The 20482-nt window shown below is 32.1% G+C and overlaps 1 protein-coding gene across 1 annotated transcript in view; it reads left to right on the top strand.

Annotated features, from left to right (window-relative positions):
• The window catches only part of LOC122507553, a 37165-nt gene extending 27663 nt beyond the window's left edge, over nt 1-9502 (top strand). The window contains exons 5-6 of the mRNA XM_043620338.1: nt 7413-7482; nt 9365-9502. Of these exons, the coding sequence (XP_043476273.1) occupies nt 7413-7482; nt 9365-9424 (130 nt within the window). The 3' untranslated portion in view covers nt 9425-9502. The remainder of the gene's footprint in view (nt 1-7412; nt 7483-9364) is intronic.
• Nucleotides 9503-20482: the final 10980 nt, after the last annotated feature.

A 20482-nucleotide genomic window follows, 5' to 3' on the forward strand; every position in this document is an offset into this window, starting at 1 on the left:
CTTATTTTACGCAGAATTCAATCAGCTTTCTAACCGTATTTAAGTTTTTTTTGTACCTCCTTTTATTTCCGAGATATGATTGAAAAAGTGATGGCATGTTTTTTCATAGAGTCGAATGTAATCGTCCTGATACTTTTGGACGGTAGTGTATGTGTTATTTAGTCAGATTTTAGCATAATTTTATAAAAAATACTATCCTATAAGTAAATATAAAAATATTTTCAATATCAAAAAATCCGATACTAATTACTATGAAGTTTAATTCAGTAGTATTTTTGGAGTCTCTGATTAATATTTTGACGTCAAAATAATGTAATTCAGAATTATTTATCAAATTAATCTAATATTTGCAAGAACTTTAGAAATATTGAAAATGGAAATTTTTTATGATTAAAATGATATTGCAGGATGTCAAGAATTGTAAGTCACCTGTGATACAATACAAGCATATTATGCCACTAGGCAAAAACTTATATGTTAAAACGTTTGTTTATTTTAACTCTAGATTTAACTTTTAGAGATGTTTTCGTTTTGAGCAATGTAAAGGCAAAAGTTAACACGGTGTCTATTTTTGTTTAACAAAATTTCCTGCTTTGTATAAATTTATCACGGTTTATCTTTTTTTTGTCAAATTTAAATTTACTTGATTTTATCCATAAATAAATCTACAAATGGCTATAAAAATTTACTTATTTTATGAAAATACTCTTTCTTAAGTTCATATAAATATAGATTATATTACTAGTTGTCGTACCCGTCTTCGACAGTTTTCTGTTTCTACTAATACATTTAACAGGGTATCTACCAAATGGGAAAAACTAGAAAAATCTGGGAATATGCTCTCTAAATCTGAATTAGTAGAAAATTACTAATGAAATGAAGAAAAGTCTTCCACCAAATGATTTAGTAATAATTTTACTAACAAATAGTGAAATTTTACAAATTGTTAGTAGATTTTACTAATTGCTTAGTAGAATTATACTAACAATTAGTAGAACTGTTTTATTAATAGTCTATAAAACAATTTTACTAATTCATTTAGTGAATAAGTGACTTTCAATTAGTGGAATTCTACTCAAACATTAGTAAAATTTTACTAAAAATTAGTAATATTGTACTAATTGAAAAGGGGAAAAGTCTTCTATCAAAACTACTAAAAATTAGTAAAATTTTACTATTTCTTAGTAGAATTCTACTAATTCAGATTTAGAGAGTGCCGAACCGGGAATTTTTCTATCAAATTAAGAAAAAGTTTCATTGTATTAATTCGCTTTTAAAAAATTGCTTTTTACTTTAATTTTTATTGATGTATAATATTTATGAAAACAGACCCGAGTCAAAATTTAAGCCCTACTTTCAGCCTAAAATATAGGTCTTATGTTAGGTTTTAGCAGTCGTAACATAGGGTCTACTTGCGATACAATTTGTTACAATTAGACTATACTTTAACTCCAAAAACTGGGTGGAATATTTGATAAATTTGTAATACATTAATTAAAGTACTACAAATCGACGAATATTGTTCTTTGCATTTGAATTGGTCAAAATAACTAATTTGATAATAAAAAGTCAATCACTGATTCAAATAGTAATATTTTCCTAATGAAATAGCTAATGATAACTAATAGATAAGAAACTAATAGATAACTAATAGATAAGTACTAATAGATCTATCTCCAGCAATAGATATTTCTCTAATTTCAAAAAGTTCCTTGCCAAACGGAACAAAGCTCTATCCAAAATTAATATTGATGGATTTTAATAAAACAAGGCTTAATACGTTCGTTTTCGATCACTCTTTAACCCATTAAGGACCAGGCAGACGAAAAATTTCAATTGACTTTGAGAACCTCGTTTTTTATTAAAATGCATATTAAAAAATTAGCACATACCATTCTTAATGTGAAATTTACTCCTCTTTCAGATTCTGCTATTAAAATTTGTTTATACCAAATTGTTAAAAAGTTATAAATAATTTTTCCAAAAAAACACAATTTTTCGAGAAAAAAAATTTCATTTCAGAAAAAAGCAGGTAGATACTCTCAAAAGCTCAAAATATCGCGTCCATGGACCCTTAGCTATAAAACCCTAAAGCGACAAATTTTTTTTCAAAATGGCGGACGCTAATATGTCGATTAAAACTAAAAAAAATGGCTCACATATGAAACATAGTGCTCCAACTTTTTCAAGTCACTAAAATCGCCTGAAACACGTTACTCGGGGGTTCTTGGGATCGCTGTTGACGAACATGATGCTGGTTTTCAAATATTCAAAATGGCGGATCCAATATGGCGGACAAGTTTTGTAAAAATACAAGAATTAGTTATACAAGAATTTTGAAGAATTAGTTCTTCAAAGTTTAAAATAACAGTTCCAATATGGCAGAATTTTTTAAAAATTATCCCGATGGACCTAAATCTGTTTACTTCTGAGTTTTCAAGATCACTGCGATTACAAATCTTATGTCAGTTTTTTAAAATTCAAGATGGCGGATTCAATATCGCGGATGACATTTATAAATAATCTTATTACCCTCAAACTTTTTACTTAGGGGTTTTCGGGGTCGCTGATTTGGAATCTGACATTATATTCGTAAACAGCGACGCCGAAAACCTCTGAGTGACGAGTTTCAAGTGAAATAAACGACATTAAAATTTTTCGACCACCACATTGGATCCGCCATTTCGAATTTTTTTAAAATGGCGTCAGATTCACAATTAGCGACCCTGAAAACCCCCAAGTAAGAAGTTTCAGGGTAATTAGATAAGTCTTTAGAAATTAATCGCCATATTGGATCCGCCATCTTAAAGTTTAAAAAACTGACATAAGATTTGTAATCAGCGACCTTGAAAACCCACAAGAAAAAAGTTTTAGGTTAATTGAAACACATATTGGATCCCCCATTTTAAATTTTCGAAAACTGACATCATATTCGTAATCAGCGCTCCCAAAAAACCCCCGAGTAGAGAGTTTTAAGTAAATCCAATAAATTTTTACAAAACTTGTCCGCCACATTGGATCCGCCATTTTGAATTTTTGAAAACTAGCATCATATTCGGAAATAGCGACCCTAAAAACCCCCGAGTAGCGAGTTTCAAGTAAATTGAATTAATTTTTACAAAACTCGTTCGCCATATTGGATACGCCATTTTAAATTTTTGAAAACTAGCATCATATTCGTAAACAGCGACCCCAAGAACCTCCAAGTAACGAGTTTCAGGCGATTTCAGTGACTTGAAAAAAATTTGGAGCACTATGTTTCATATGTGAGTTATTTTATCAGTTGTAGCCGCCATATTGGCGTCAGCCATTTTGAAAAAAAATTTGTCGCCTCAGGGTTTTGTAGCTGAGGGTCCAAGGACGTGATATTTTGAGTTTTTGAGAGTATCTACACTACCAGCGGAAATTGTGCGACCGCTATCATCTCGAGCTAATAAAAAACACACCCGCACAGAAAGAGTGATAACTGCGTTAAAAATGAAGCTAGATGCTTTTTTAAATTGCATTGGAAAGCTTATTAAATTTCCAAAAAAATGCTACTATTTTAATCGTCATTTCCGTGGTTAGTTCGTTTACCTTTTTGTTTGTTTATATTTCACAACTTGGACATGCTCTTTAATTATTTTCTTAGGTTCACAAAGAAATTGTACACTATTTTATACCCGATAGTATAAAACTCCCCGGAAAGTTTTTTACTTAGGGGAAAAATGTATTTTTGGTATTTCACTTCCCGATTATTAGGGTCATTAAATTTAAATGAATATATATTCCATGCTGAAAATTCAATACTCCTACTAATTGCAGAATAAAATAACAAATGAACATTACTATACGTATATTGGAAATTCATCAGAGGAATGTCATAAAATTGAGTAAACATTTACCTTACAGAAATTCTGCATGTATGAAAAGACAATTGTGGTAGAAAATCTAAAAAGAAAATAATTTGTCAATAATTTATCTTTTGAAATTATTGTATTAAAATTATTTAAACAAATTAAAATTATTTGAATAATTATTAATTAATTGATAAATTTTTTAAAATACTTTATATAGGTAAACGTATTATTAATAAAAAAAACCATTTTTTAGGGTAATTTTACGAAAATTGGTAATTAAATAACAATTAATTATTTAAAACATTAATAAATGTTTTAGAGAAAACTTAATTTATCTTGGAGTTCACAATTGTTTCTCAAAGTGCAAAAACACGTTAAATTATAAATATCCAAAAAAGGGTAACTTTTGGGTAGTGCTGTAGAGGGTTGTGGTGGTCAAAATTTGAAGTTATATAGGTCAAATTACTCGGCAGAGAGCCCTCTATAAATCCTAGAAATTTATTGTTAACTTTTTTAAAACCCTCGCGAATGATTTTGATTTTTCGAAAATTGAAATTTTTCCCCTTCATTTTACATGGGAAATTTGAAAAAAATTCGTATTAATTTTTTTTGGCATTGGAACAAATTGTGGGGGTTTCTTGCTTTTTTCCACGAAAACTGTACAATGTCGTAGTGCATTTTACATTTATCCAAACTTTTGATAGGCTGCTACTGACTATTTTGGTGGAACGCTAAATGACTGACTATACTTTTGGGTTGCTGCGGTACAATTTTGGGCGCGTGACAGTCCAAAAGTTGTTCAGCTGCAAACCAAAGGCGGCATCCCTACTACTTTGGTGAGCTGCTCACCAACATTTTGGACAGTCACGCACCCAATATTGTAGCGCAGCGCACCAAAACTATAGTGGAGCTGCTTTCACATACGTTGTTCAGCTACAATCCCAAAGGTCTCTCAGTGTAAGAGAGGAAGAAGTCTACGAAGCAGGGACAATTATTAAACGTTTGTGTTGAGTTTGTATTGTGTTCTGAACACAAAACACATTTCAATATTAGAATTCTGTTGTGTTCGGAACACAACACATTTTAATATTAGAAATTGTGTTGTGTTCAGAACATAACACACTACCAATGATAAAATGTGTTTGTGTTCGAAAAAAACATATTTGCTTACTTACATGTGGCAAGCTTAATTTACTAATGAAATCTGTTTGTGCTCTGAACACAACACAATTTCTAATATTAAAATGTGTTTTGTTCTGAAGACAAATACACTTACAATGAAGAAATGTTTTCGTGTTCGAACACAAACACGAACACACGCTTGATATTTGTATTGGAAAGAGTCCCTGCTTTGAAGTCATCTGGACTCATAAATTGTGGAAAATCTTTCTTAAAGTCTTTGATTTGTCTTTCAACAGCGGCACTTGTAGAAGGGATTTTACCAAAACTAAACTTATCTCTAAATATGCAAGACCGTAAAGGAAATGATTCCATATCTTTCATTAGTCGATTCGCTAATTGTGAAAGATAATAAGCATTATCATGATCCCCGTGTTCACAGCTTCCTGATCACATTGTGTCATTTTTTTTAGAACCGACAAGTTGCCCATCTGTTTTGCAATGCGCTACTATAAGAATAGCCTTTAATATTTTTTCAGTATCTTCCATGTTCCTGCACTGAATCAACTGTCCGATTGATGCTTTATAAAAAACCGTGGTAGTTTGTTTTTTTTACAGTTTTTTCATCAATGATAAAAATTAGGCAAATGCTTGAATAGCTGCTGTCAAAATTGCTGTTGCTCCAACTGTTGTGAACTCCTTTGGATAGGTGCTCCAAGTCGAGTCCATTCCTTTAAAAAGGACCGTATTACATTAGTATTATGCACTTCACTGATCATTGCTGCGACAATGTACTGCCCAACAAGGTCATTGTTAACAAACAAGTAAAGAAAAATCGGTGTTTTCTGTTTCTCCTTTAACCCATTCAAAAGATTTCTCTACGCTATGAATGCGTTTATCCAAGTTGTAAATTTCATAATTTCTAAATCGTTCCTAGGATCTTGATGTAAATGTTAAGAGTTTAACGCCTCCGTTTTGACTATTCTTAAAACTGAAGCTTTAGGTAAATTACCTGGTTCTCTGTCTCCAGGTTTCATTATCCTTGTAACCTTTTCAGTTCTGTACAACTGTGCTCCCTTTTGTTGTATCTTCTGTGCGACTTCTTACCTTACTGCATGGAGAGAAATATTTACTATAACTTTTTTAAAATTGCATTTATTTGTGTTTTTTTAAAAAGTAAATATTCCACAATGAAACAGGTTTCATGATGTTACGTAAGGTAATGATCTCTAAAATTGAAACCACAAACATTTTTGGTTGCACTATATATTTCTTCGGATGTCCAGTTTTCTCATCTGCTAGATTATAATCTAAAGCAAGTTTTTGACTTCTTATGGTTTTTTAAGTTATTAACTATTTTCTGTTTATATTCTCTTCCTTTTTAAAATGCACGCAATCCATTCACTTTCGCAAACGTTCGCTTTTCTTCCAACAGTGGAAGTCATATTTAGAGATGCACGACGAGACTCTGTCCTTTCATAAAAGAAAAGAGATGAAAATATAACATTAAATTGTTTTCATTGTTTTTCTCGCGAGATTCACGGTTTTTCGAGACGAGACTCGCTCGAAATGCATCTCATATTATTAATAGAATATTATTCAATGTTAACAATGAAAGTTTAGTGATCCCTTATGTCAAAAATCAATTAGCAATAAATCATAACCTCTAAATTAAGATCAACAGACATATTATAATGTTCAACATAACAAAATTATGCTGTATAAAGGGTGTTTCATCCCAAGCATAAACAAATAGATTTTAATTAAAATTAACAATTTGATTCATAGGTAAATTAAAATAAAGATATACCTGTTTATTGTTCTTAATTTTCAATTGTTTAACAATAATTTTTTAAACAAATTAATAAAAATTTAGCAATTTTTAAAAACTGTTAACGCCAATCGATTTTGTATGGAAAATTAAAAAAGTTTTGTATGGGTCATAATTTTCTCGAAGTCATATTTTGTTTATAAAATTGTTATAAACAAATTATGTTGAATGAACAGTGTTTCATCATAAGCATAAGCAAATAAATTTTAAATAAAATTAACAATTGGATTCAAAGTCAAATTTAAAAAATAGATAAACCTGTCTTTTTGTTCTCAATTTTCAATTGTTTAAATACCCAAATTAATAAAAATTTTTAAATATTTAAAAACTGTTAACGCCAATCGATTCTGTGTTGAAAATTAAGAAAGTTTTGTATGGGTCATTTTTTTCTGCAAGTCGTATTTTACTTATAAAATTGTTACAAACAAATTGTATAATAAATTATTAAAAATTGGTAAAGGTTTAAGTTATGATTACGTCAGCTTAACGTTAAGCTAGCGTAATCACGGCTTTTTTTTTCAATGAAGATCATTAAATTCGTCAATATGGCATTAAATTATTTATCACAAATTAAATACTATTAAAAACACAAATTTATAATGACAATTTAAATATTTTTGCAGATCATTACAGAATCAATCAGGAAAGAGGAAATTTTTACTGGATAGAAAAGCATTCTCTGGAGATGAGTGTGTAAGTTTTTTTTCTAAATATAAGATTTTTATGACATATTTCAGAACAAGAGATGTGTCCTTTATTATTATAGAATATGTACATATTAATTTTTCGAATAGCTTGCTTCTTCACCGAGTTGCTCTAATTTACAGAAACCAAAATATTCCTAATATAATCTAATAAATAATAATCGAACTCGGACTGAATTTCCCATACCATTTCAAAATCCTTTTCTTCTCCAGAAGTCCAGTATATCTTCTATCGATTTATCTGATCCTAACCCACGCTGGGCATTCAGATAATTCAATAGTCCATGACCCGTGAGCAGACGAATTACGGTTCTAACTCGGATCTTATCGAGTTTTAGAAGACTGCTCGCTCGCCTCCTGTTAAGTAGGGAACGATGGGGCAAGGATAGTTAGTAGCTGTAATGCATAACCGGTTAAATGTGTCTTAACAATAGATGGCAGTGTAAATTGGAAGTCAATGTACTACCATTTGCAGAAGTTATAAGTTAGACTTAAAAGGGTCTCACCTAACTATCCTTGCCCTATTCTCCCCTTCTAGCCATAACAGAAACTTAGGTTGCCTTCCGATTTAGCCCCATGGGGTGTCCGGTTTAGCCCGTTTTTGACGTAGTCACCTTCGATGCAATATATCACCAAAGCTACTGTAGTTTTTTAAAATCGAACCATTGCGATTTGTAGGTGAGGGAACAAGCTTTAAAACGGTATAATAAAGTAAAGATTTCCTTCTTTCTTGTGGCCTAATGGCTTTAAACTTTATTTAAATTACATCAACATTTTGACGCGTTTCGATGCAGTATTCTGCATCCTCATCAGAAAAAAACGGAACAAAACGTTCTTTTTTTTTAAACGGTATATTACTCGTTGGCAAAAAATATTTTTTTGTATTGAGTTTTCTGGTAAAGGACCAAATCCGTCCGGTTTAGCCCTAGTCTCCCCTACCATACTTCATTCCCAAATGGAAAATCCTTCTTCCAGTTCATTCACCATATTCTGCTCATAGAGACTTTTCGCGTAGCATGCTGACGTCTCAAAATACCGCCACCTCTGAGGCTTTATTTGGTTCGAATAAACCACTTTGAGTGCTTGTTTCTAGTGTTGCCGATTTCCTTGGTCCCTACTGGGTCCCACATCATAGTCATGATTTAATCTCTCTCTTTAAAGTCCGGGAAGTTTACTTCAATCAGATACTCTAGACACTCCTTTTTGTCTTTAGAAAATTGCCCATTTGACAATTAACTCTTTCGATTCCCTCGCAAAAACTTCTCCAACTGATACTCCGTGCATTCTCTACCTCCTTCTAATAAGAATTACCAGCAGCATGATATGTATCCTACACTTGCTGGTTCTTACGTTTTGTTGGCTTTGTTAAAAAGCATTTCGTATTACGACATTAAATGTCGAACACTTCCTTACTTTTAATAGTAACGAAAGTTAGTTCATCACTCTGATTTAGAAATCCTGATTTTGTGCGTTTCCTGATTTAGGTGGTGCGGATTCATCTCCCGACCCTGGAAAATAGGCGGAAGCTACTACTACTTCCCTATATTTCCGTTCATTTCCAAGTATTTAACTCTAAAAACAGCGTAGTCGATTATTTTGAATTTTGGAAAGCTGACATCAGATTCGTAAAGGGGCTCTTGATTATTATTTTCCTTAATTAGAAAGGGTTAAATGTACAACATAATTTTTTAACTTAACAAAAAGTTTTTTGTATTATTCATCTGCCTGACAAAACTTCTATGAATCCGTTTAATAAATTAGATTAGTGATTAGATAGATAGTAGTGTGCGTATCTGTTGTTAAGTTTGTTTATTTTTATTGAATATGGTGTTTCAAATTATATATTTTTAAAGTTGTTTTGTTTGTTTCAGAATGACAACAGAAGTACAAATTTTATTCATTTATGTAGTAAAAATATCAGGCGTAAGTAATTTTATCTTTTGAACAAATCTGAAGAAAATTGTATTACGACAAATATAGCTAGAAGAAATATGTAAAGTTAAATAACGCATTTCATTTTATATATGTTTATTTTAAAACGGTTTTTTATTTTACCTAAATATTTTGAACAAGTTATTTTCTTTTTGCTATCAACATTTACAAATCATCAATATTTAAAATTAACTAGAAAAAAATTTTAAATTATAACACATTTATAATATACAGAAAGATTGTACATAATTTTTACATTTTTGTAATAAATTTATTTTTATTTTTAAACATGCTAATTTTAAATTGAATTGTATTTTGCTCCTCTTCCTCCAAGATCAAATGGTAGTCCCTTTTCCAGCGCCAGAACAGCTACATGTATAAAGCTAAAATAAAAGCGAACAGCACCACCAAAGGTCAACGCCGCGCCGGCCGCCTAGGCCTGTCGACATTTCCCTTTCTATTTCTATGTGTTATAGTGACTACATGGTTCTCGGAAAAAATGGATAAAAATAAAAAACGTGTTCGTGATTCTTTTTTCTAAGAGAGTTCGGATTAATTTCTCCGAAAAAAATTAAACGCCTCTCTAAAGTTGTGATTAAATCGTGTCTTTTCTCCTAAATAGAAAAATTCATTTTTTCATAGGACGTCACTCTTGGCACACGCAATTTAAGATTTAAAAGATAATTATTGTTGCGTTGGTACACTGAGAAAAAAGAGGGCGCGTTACAGTACATTTTCGATTCATGTTGCGCGACTCAACCCTGAATTCTTCTACACACTTTCTGGGGCGTGCAGCACGCCCCAAAGAGCGTGTAATACGCTTCAAATACAGCTCGCCTCGACTCAGGGGTCCGCTGCACGCCCCAGAAAAGTGTGTAGAAGAACACAGGGTTGAGTCGCGCAACATGAAACGAAAATGTGCTGCAACGCGCCCTCTTTTTTCTCAGTGTAGGACTTAAATTAAGGACACAATTTTGCCGACCAACAATCCTTGATAATCAAGAATAAGCAAATCAATCATCTTTCCTTCACACAAGTCAAGAAGAATAGACAGGTTTTGATAAACTTACTGGTATTCTCTTTCTTATGACACTGCAAGCGCTGGTAAAATGCAAGAGGTACTTCTTGATATTGATCAATAAAGCGCACTATTTAATGACACTACAATGGATTATTTATTAACAATTAAAAGAATACAATTCTGTAAATGCAGATAACTAAGTTTTAGGTTCGCTGTTACATCAAAGAGGTTCGCACCAATCTGCCGTGTAAATTGCGCCAGAAGCAACATGTGCTTCTGTCGTCTGCTAATGTAGCGGCGTGCGCGACGCCTAGTGTCAGGATTTGTCACGTTGCGTTGGCGCGAATTTAAATTAAATTAAAATTCTTAATATTAACATAATTTTAATAATAACGTGAGTAATGGCAACGGTGAAAGATGAGAAAATTAATACGAGTGTTACAACGTCCAGTTCCGTCAGCAGAGAGGTCAGTCTAGATCATGATCGGGAATTGGTTCCTCCAAATGAAAACACCGAAACAGTTTCCGAAGGGGAAAAAGGTCTCGATGACAGAAACGAATTGTCGAAAACGTGACAGGACAATTTAACAACATTCCCAACGAATGACCCTCCTTTAGAGGAAACCCGTATACCTGAAGAGCAGGTAATAATTAATGATGACGTCTTAAAACAAATCGGTCCCAGAATTTATTGTCGAGAAAATTTTTTCAGAATTAATCTGTATTCACATAGCTACCTGCTGGGACGATATAATAAAACAGGGTCTACCAAAGGAGAAATTTGAGACTATGTTCAAAAAATACCCTCCTATTAGATATTTTACTTTTATTGATCCTCCAAAATTGAATCCCGAAATCGTGACAATTTTAAAACCGAAACAAGAAACAGTCATCAAGAGAGACGAACGTATCACTGAAAAACAGCAAAAGCTGGGCACTGATTTTAGAGCAGTAGGGAAGGCTTTCAGTGAAGTTCTCAAAACGGTATAACCTGTCAATAACTCTTTTAATAATTATAAAATGATTTTTAATTGACTTTAAATCGAGCTAGGGACCACTCGACTACTGACAGGAAATAAAGGCGATCTTGGTAATTAAATACGAGCACCTGGCTTTAGAAATTAATAATTTGCCATATTTATGTAATTTTATTTTACCCGGCCAAGTGGATTCGTAGGATGACTTTTATTAAATAAATAAACACAAAGTAAAATTTAACATCACACACAAATCGATTTATTCTAATAAGAAAAGAGCAATAATTCAGATTAGCAAAATAGAAAATAATGAAGTTTCAATAATTACAGTATATTCAAGCATCCAAGAGTCTTTATATTTAATTTAGCTTTAACAAAATTCTTTTTATGACACTTTGACTTACCGACATTCCAATTTATTTCCGGCGAGTCTTCTCTAATTTTGTGTACTCAATTTTAATATCTTTAATATTTTTATTATTCCTTTTAGAGAATTATTACAAATAATACAAAAGCATTCCTCCAATTCTTTTTTTTGGTTTGCAAAAAGAAATTATGAAATGAACGATAGTTTTAATTAGATAGGTATTTATTTCTAGAAATTATTTAACGCCTTTGTAGGCGAGGAACAGTAAAAGTAGTAGTCAGGTACAATATTGTCATGTATAACGCGTTTATTACTAAAATAAATTAAAGTGCCTCTTATGGCTAAAAATAAAAGAATTAATATTTTAAAGAAACAAATAATTATTTGTCAAGAAAAGTAAGGAAAATAAAAGGAAAGCCTTTTTTGGCATAAAAACTACGTTATAACGTGCAAAAAAAATATGTACTCTATGACAAAATAAGAAATAATAATAACAATAATGAATTTCAAAGAAGAACTTTAGTCCAGGGCGAGTAAATCCATTTCGTCGGGGAGTTCGTTATTATATTCCGACTCTAGGCGGTTCCACTCTGTGACGTCGTGGTTTATTCGCCATCTTCTTTTTAAATTTTCCTTTTGGCATTGTATTGCTCACTGCTGTCTCTCTCGCACCTGACGACCTGCCTGATGGAATCGGTTTAACTTCCACCAGCCAGGGGCTCTGGTGGTGGTGTTACGGCCGCCTCGGGGTGTGGTGGTTCGGGAGACGGAATTTCAGGGAACTCTAAACCATCGGATCTTAGAACTTCGGCGATTGACTGTACCGGCTATTCGAAAAGTTGAGAGTTCTCCGGTATGTAAACCGTATGGCTGTTCCCGTTGCCTCGGGAAAAACTGAGCCTGTGATATTGGCCCCAGAGGTTGCCGATAGGCATTCCGTGGTTACTGAAGTAAAATACTTCGGGCCAAGGTCCAAATATTGCGTATGGGTAGACGAGTTTTAGTCTGCCGTTTACTGGCATGACTTCGGGCTGATAATCATTGAAATCAATATTCGCCTAAAATAAAAGGAAAATATTTAGGGTTCAGTATTAAATGGTTTCAAATCTTTACCGTGAATTGATAAGGGTTGTACTTTTCCACTGCCGTCCGCGAGTTCGTACACATTTTCGGATATTATTTTCGAAATGGTGAAGATTTCGGGATTATAAGTAGGCAATAAGGATGCTGTAACTCCTTTTTGTGCCGAGGATAGCGTTCTATCTTTTTGGAAGACTATATCGCCAATTTTGAATAAGTAAGGACGTCGCCGTAAGTTGTAATGGAGGGCTTGTTTGCGTTGGGACTTTCCGAGATGTAATTTAACAAGGTCGCGTACGGATTCGCGTAGGGTCATTCGCTCTTTTCAGGCGTCGAAATTCCTGGAGGTTGAAGGTTGCTCTAACTCACTTGTTCATGACGCTAATACCGTACCCGATGGTGGGGGGTCTCTGCCTAAGTTTAAGAAGGCCGGGGAGGTCTGAATAGAGGAGTGTTGGGTTGTATTAAAGGCGAAACGAAAGTCCGCCAAATACTCGTCCCACTTCCGCTGTGTCGTTTTAATATAAGAACGTAAATCGCTTTCATGACTCTATTTACCCTCAGGCGAACCCCGTGGAGAGCCACGGGGTTCGCCTGGGGGTGGTATTTAGGTGTTTTACTAATTCGAATTTTGTAGGCTGCACAAAGCCCTTCTACGGCTTTATTTGAAAACTCGGTACCGTTATCAGAGAACAAAAAGGAAGGGGTGCCCCAGCGGTTAATCACAACGTCCTTGAAAGCTTTAGTGATAGCCGGACCAGTGGCTTTACGTAGGGGAACTACCTTTATCCAGCGCGTGAAAAAGTCTTGGAAAATTAGAATGTATTGGTGTTGAGACGAAGAGGGGGTTATAGGGTCCCATTATGTCAGCGCCAACCATATACCAAGGTTGTTCAATTACGCGGTGGCCCATTTTACCGATGGGTTTCTTAGTTTCTACTTTACAGGTCTGGCATATTTCGCAAAGTTTGACATATTTAACTATATCGCGATAGTATCCCGGCCAGTAATAGCGGAGTTAAACACGGTGGAAGGTGCGTTCTACACCTTGATGTCCGGCTTGAGGCTCCTCATGGGCTTCTTTTAGGACTTTTTCCTCTTTTAGGACTTTCGGGTGAAGTTCTCTTGGAAGTACGAGTTTCCAAGTATTTAGGTCGTCAATAGTTAAGTCTATTATTTTATTAGTAATGTGATGATTAACAAAAATATTGTGTACAGAAATAGCAGACGGCACTGGAAAGTTTTACAAGGAACATTGCATGCAAATAATAGAAATTGAAATATGCAGTGAACAATTTTAGAAAAATTTGAACTGTGTGTTTTTCCCTAAGTCATCCACTTATTGTTGGGCGCCATTTATAACCTGTCAAAACTCTTTTAATAATTATATAAAATGATTTTTAATTGACTTTAAATCGAGCTAGGGACCACTCGACTACTGACAGGAAATAAAGACGATCTTGGTAATTAAATACGAGCACCTGGCTTTAGAAATTAATTATTTGCCATATTTATGTAATTTTATTTTACCCGGCCAAGTGGATTCGTAGGATGACTTTTATTGAATAAATAATCACAAAGTAAAATTTAACATTACACACAAATCGATTTATTCTAATAAGAAAAGAGCAATAATTCAGATTAACAAAATAGAAAATAATGAAGTTTTAATAATTACAGAATATTCAAGCATCCAAGAGTCTTTATATTTAATTTAGCTTTAAAAAAATTCTTTTTATGACACTTTGACTTACCGCCATTCCAATTTATTTACGGCGAGTCTTTTCTAATTTTGTGTACTCAATTTTAAACAATTAATCTTGGATATGTGTGCAACTCGGAGCAAATGGAGCAGTGAAATTAACAAAATAATAATTATAATAATTATTATTGGTGGTCCCGGTCTGCTTCATCCTCAAACTGTTTCTCCTGACTCTACTCGCTCCAACTGAGAGTCAATTGCAAATAGTACCTCCGCCCCAAATTAGCTGAGTTTGATAGGCTGAAAATATTATTGAAAGGCAGTGACAAGTAATATTTAATTTGGATTGCTCTTGGATCCATTAGATGTATATATTTATGAATTGCTTTAATTTGATTATTGCTTTAATTATTTTGTACAGTTTATTATAATTTTCTCCTTATTTAAATTACAAAATATAGAATATTAAGGAGAGCTTCACATTTTTCCACCATGGTCGAGGACAAAATTAAAAGAGCAAAATTGCAACGTTACAACGGAAGACGTCAACTTGACTTTGGTACAACTGTTAAGCGATATTGGTAGTTTTCTTGCCGACGTCAATCATAACGAATCCTGCAACAGAAAAAATCTAGACTCTAAATTCTACAACTCCAGATGAATTCCTTTTCGCAAAGTCTCTCGAGGAATCGGTAAAGACCCAAAAGTAGATTGAATAATCGTGTAAAAATTTGATAACGGCTCAAAAATCCAACTCAACTACATAAAAAACTCGAAAAACCCGCTCCGAAAGAAATCCCAGAAATCGATTCTATTCCAGCTGAGCGGGTCCAAACAGCAGGCATCGGGTTCAGGGAGCAAACACTCATCTTCGAGCCACAGATTCCATTTTTCATTCTAACCTGGAAAAACTTAACTTTAGATAAGATTATATTGTCTTGGATTAAGGGCTATAAAATTCCATTCCAATCTCAACCCTTCCAAATGAAGGAACCTTGAGAAAGAACCTGGTCTAAAGATTAATTTTAAATAATTTCAAATCTGATAGTACACTACCGGCGGAAATTGTGCGACCGCTAACATCACGAGCTATTAAAAAACACACCCCACAGAAAGAGTGATAACTCCGTTAAAAATAAAGCTAGATGCTTTTTTAAAATTGCATTGGAAAGATTATTAAATTTCCAATGAAATGCCACTATTTTAAGTTGTATTGCATAAATAGGAAGCGAGATATCATGTTATGAAGACAAAAAAATAATTCTATTTTTTTTTAATTTCTAACCCTGACTTTGACTCCTGGAAAAATTTAGAAAAGTTGATGAAAAAAATTGTTACTTTCACAGACTATTCTTTGTAACCTAATTTTTAAATAGAGACCAAGAACAGCAAAAAATATTAACGGGTTCCCAAGATATTACAAAAAGAGTCGGACCGTGCGAAGCAAAATTTTCAATCATCGATTTCTCTAATTCGCCGATGAGTCAATTGCGTGGCTGTGAAAAAAATGTCCAAAATTAATTTTACCAAGTATATTCTTACTGGGATCTACTTTTTAAATATTATTATATAATAAATTAAAATACAACTTAAAATAGTGTCATTTCATTGAAAATTTAATAAACTTTCCAATGCAATTCAAAAAAGCATCTAGCTTCATTTTTAACGGAGTTATCACTCTTTCTGTGCATGTGTGTTTTTTAATAGCTCGAGATATTAGCGGTCGCACAATTTCCGCCGGTAGTGTACAGTTAGAAGCAAAATATGCGATCTCTTTATGTAAATAATTACAAGACTAATTTCTTTAGGATATTTTCCTTTAATGAAAATAACTTTTTCTCTATGATATTTCTCCTGATGCACTTTTTGAAGCCATAATGAGTATTAAAGCTAATGTAGCGGGACCCGATTGTATATCTATTAAAATGATTAAATTAGCTTTACCTATTATATTTCCGGTTTTGCTGCACATTTTTAATTTCTCTCTTCAGACATGAGTCTTTCCTGAGATATGGAAGATGAGCAATATGAAGCCTATTCCAAAGGTGTCTAATCCAAAAAGAATTACAGATTTTAGATAAATTTCATTAATTTGTACTCTATCTAAACCTTTGGAAAAAATTGCGTGTAAACAGCTTACAAATTTTCTAAGGAATAATAATTTCCGTGAGCCTCTACAGTCTGGTTTTTGCGGTAATGACAGTACATGTACGGCATCTTTAAAATTCACTAGTGATGTTAAATTTGCAATGGATATGAAACTCATTACCAATGTAGTTTTTTTTTTGCTTTTCAAAGTAAACTTTCTTCATTTCAATTGTCGAAATCTGTATGTGATTGGTTCGAATCATACATTAATTTTAGGTTTCAAAGGGTTATTGATGGAAATGGCATCGAATCAGAATGGAATAGGCTTAAATGTGGTGATCCTCAGGGTGCTTCACTCTCTTCTGTTCTCTTTAATTTATTTATTTTGGACCTGGGAAGTCATCTGACCTTCGTATGAGGCGTTGTCAACTTTGCCTTAACTTTTCCTATGGGGTAAACCTATTGTATTCAAGGAGACAGTGAAGGATCTTGGGTTGATAATAAATAGAACATTGATACCGACAGATTAGCTCGGTCGGATAAATGCCTGGCTCGGTGGGCGGACCAAGGGTACTTGGTTCGCGCCCATTAGCCTGGGATTTTTCCGGCACGTGAGATAATCTGAGCGGGAGGTTTGACGTCGAGGTATAATGATGTGCACTGTCGATTATTGTCCAGTACACACCGTTAAAACTCGGCTGTCGATAAACCAGTTGTACTCAGGAGAGGTTTTCTACAGTTTCCCTCTTCTCTGGCGAGAAAACCCATTGACGGGTGATCCAGGCAAATGCGAGTACTCCTAACCTCAAAAAGTCGTTCTGTAGAAACGCAAAAAGTAAATTATTTATGGGTAATTTTAATTTTCTCATTATGTATAACTAAAGTTCCTCTTTATTTATTTAATTTTTTTGAGTTCAACAAAATTGCTAAAGAAAATTTCTACAGGCTTAGAGAAAGAAAATCGATAAGGATAATACCATCGCACAGAACTTGCATAATGCAACGCTCTTTTATTGTTAGAGGTGCAAGATTATGGAATAAATTGGATCCAGTTTTAAGAGATGCACCTAATCTATTAGCGTTTAAAAAACTCTTTTTTCAATTATTATTTAGAGAAAACAATGGAACATTTAATATTACATATTGGTAGGATTTCTTATTGTTGTCATATATTATCTAAATTTTTTAGTTGGGTTTCCATATATTTTGTAAAGTTGGTACATTCTTTATATAGGTATATTTTTTCAATATTGTTATCTTATTTTCGTATTTTCTTCTCAGTATTGTTCTTATAATTATTGTAAACATTTAACTTGAATAAGTAACCAAATTTAATTTTAATGTATCTGCTCCTTGAAGGGCTTATTCGCCCTAGGAACTTTGTTATTGAGCAATTCCACGGGAAGTGATCTGAAGAATTTTCGATGATTTTAGCAATATTAATAATACTTACCGAATTTGTTCCCTTATATACATGGAATAAAAATGTATAAAAGTTTTTTCAAAATTTTTTGAGTTACCGCTTACTCAAAATTTTGGTCGGTTTTTCAAAAAAGACACATAACTTTTTTCTTTGTTAACCGATTAAGATAATTTTTTTTGGAAAATACTCATAATAAGAAGCACTTTAAAGAAAAAAATAAAAAGAAAAAAAAATTTTTTTTTGCCCGAAAAAGTTTTAAAAAAATTTTTTGAATCAAAATTTTGAAAAAAATACCTCTTCGATTTGAAATTTTTTTTTTGTAGTTATTGCTAATAAAGTCAAGAATACTTCCTATAAATTTAATTATGGGACAACAGTAACTTTACGAGAAAAAAAATAAAATGTCCAGCGCGGCATGCCGGGACTCGTGCATGTATTCGCTTATGGCGGCGCAAGTTTCGTTCCAAATCACTCTACAAGTCACAATTTTTTGCCAAAACGATTTTTCTTTTTTTCGAAATCTTCGTAATTAAGTTTTCTATCGATCTCTCGAGCCCGGTTTTGAAATTTTGTTTTTAAACATTTTTTAATAACAATAAGCTTTAAAAAAATCATAAAATCGTAAAATATATTTTTTTCAGCTTCAATCATTCAGAAAATTAATCAAAAAACCTATTAAAAGAATGTTTGAATGTTTCTGATGTATAACAACAGTATACCAATTTATTAAATTGTTTAAACAATTAATTGTTATTTCTTTCCTAAACTGTACTTAGGGTTAGAAACTTCTAGTTTTTTCTCAATTGTTTAATTTTTTTTGTTTAAACAATTTATTTTTTGTAAAGTTTTCAATTTTACTAAACTTAAAACTACAAACTTATTATATAATTTATAGTTTTTTATTTTTTAATGAATTGTACTTTGAAAAAACTAAAAACTTTAGCCCTAAATGCAATTTATGAAAATATGGCAACAATTCATTGGCTAAACAGTTTTATAATAAATATTTTTTTTTTATCATCAGTAGATGTTTTACTCATGAAAAATTGTAACAATTGAGAAAAAACTAGAAATTTCTAACCTTAAGTACAGTTTAGGAAAGAAATAACAATTAATTGTTTAAACAATTTAATAAATTGGTATACTGTTGTTATATATCAGAAACATTCAAACATTCTTTTAATAGGTTTTTTGATTAATTTTCTGAATGATTGAAGCTGAAAAAAATATATTTTACGATTTTATGATTTTTTTAAAGCTTATTGTTATTAAAAAATGTTTAAAAACAAAATTTCAAAACCGGGCTCGAGAGATCGATAGAAAACTTAATTACGAAGATTTCGAAAAAAAGAAAAATCGTTTTGGCAAAAAATTGTGACTTGTAGAGTGATTTGGAACAAAACTTGCGCCGCCATAAGCGAATACATGCACGAGTCGCGGCATGCCGCGCTGGACATTTTATTTTTTTTCTCGTAAAGTTACTGTTGTCCCATAATTAAATTTATAGGAAGTATTCTTGACTTTATAGACAATAACTACAAAAAAAAATTTTCAAATCGAAGAGGTATTTTTTTCAAAATTTTGATTCAAAAAATTTTTTTTAAATTTTTTCGGGCAAAAAAAATTTTTTTTTTCTTTTTATTTTTTTCTTTAAAGTGCTTCTTATTATGAGTATTTTCCAAAAAAAATTATCTTAATCGGTTAACAAAGAAAAAAGTTATGTGCCTTTTTTGAAAAACCGACCAAAATTTTGAGTAAGCGGTAACTCAAAAAATTTTGAAAATTTTGAAAAAACTTTTATACATTTTTATTCCATGTATATAAGGGAACAAATTCGGTAAGTATTATTAATATTGCTAAAATCATCAAAAATTCTTCAGATCACTTCCCGTGGAATTGCTCTATTCCTAAATAAATAAATTAATAAATAAAAATTAAACAAACTTTAAAAAATCGAACATTTGAAATTGGAAGACTGGAGATCAGCTTCAAAATTACTACTTCCCGATTGTTTTATGTGCACAATAGATGTTCATGAAAAATTTATTATTTATTATTATTATTATTATTTATTATTTATTTAATTTTATTTATTTATTTATTTTTTTTTTACTATTTAGTATCGATTCATGAATCACAGAGAAAATATTTTTGATTCCAATTTCATAAATTTACTAATTTAATTGTCTCCCTTTTGGTCTCAGTGTAGCTCCGTTTGTTTTAACAAAATTAATGAAACTAGTTGTTTCGTTATTAAGAAGTCACAATATTCGTTGTGTTTACCTTGATGATTTTCTGATCCTGGCAGATAGTTTACAAAAATGTTCTAAAGAGGTTAAATTTACGATTTTAGTTCTAGAAAAATTGGGATTTATTGTTAATTTTGAAAAAACTAATTT

Source organism: Leptopilina heterotoma, unplaced genomic scaffold (genome assembly GCF_015476425.1).
Source record: "Leptopilina heterotoma isolate Lh14 unplaced genomic scaffold, ASM1547642v1 Lhet_472, whole genome shotgun sequence".
Classification (NCBI taxonomy): domain Eukaryota; kingdom Metazoa; phylum Arthropoda; class Insecta; order Hymenoptera; family Figitidae; genus Leptopilina; species Leptopilina heterotoma.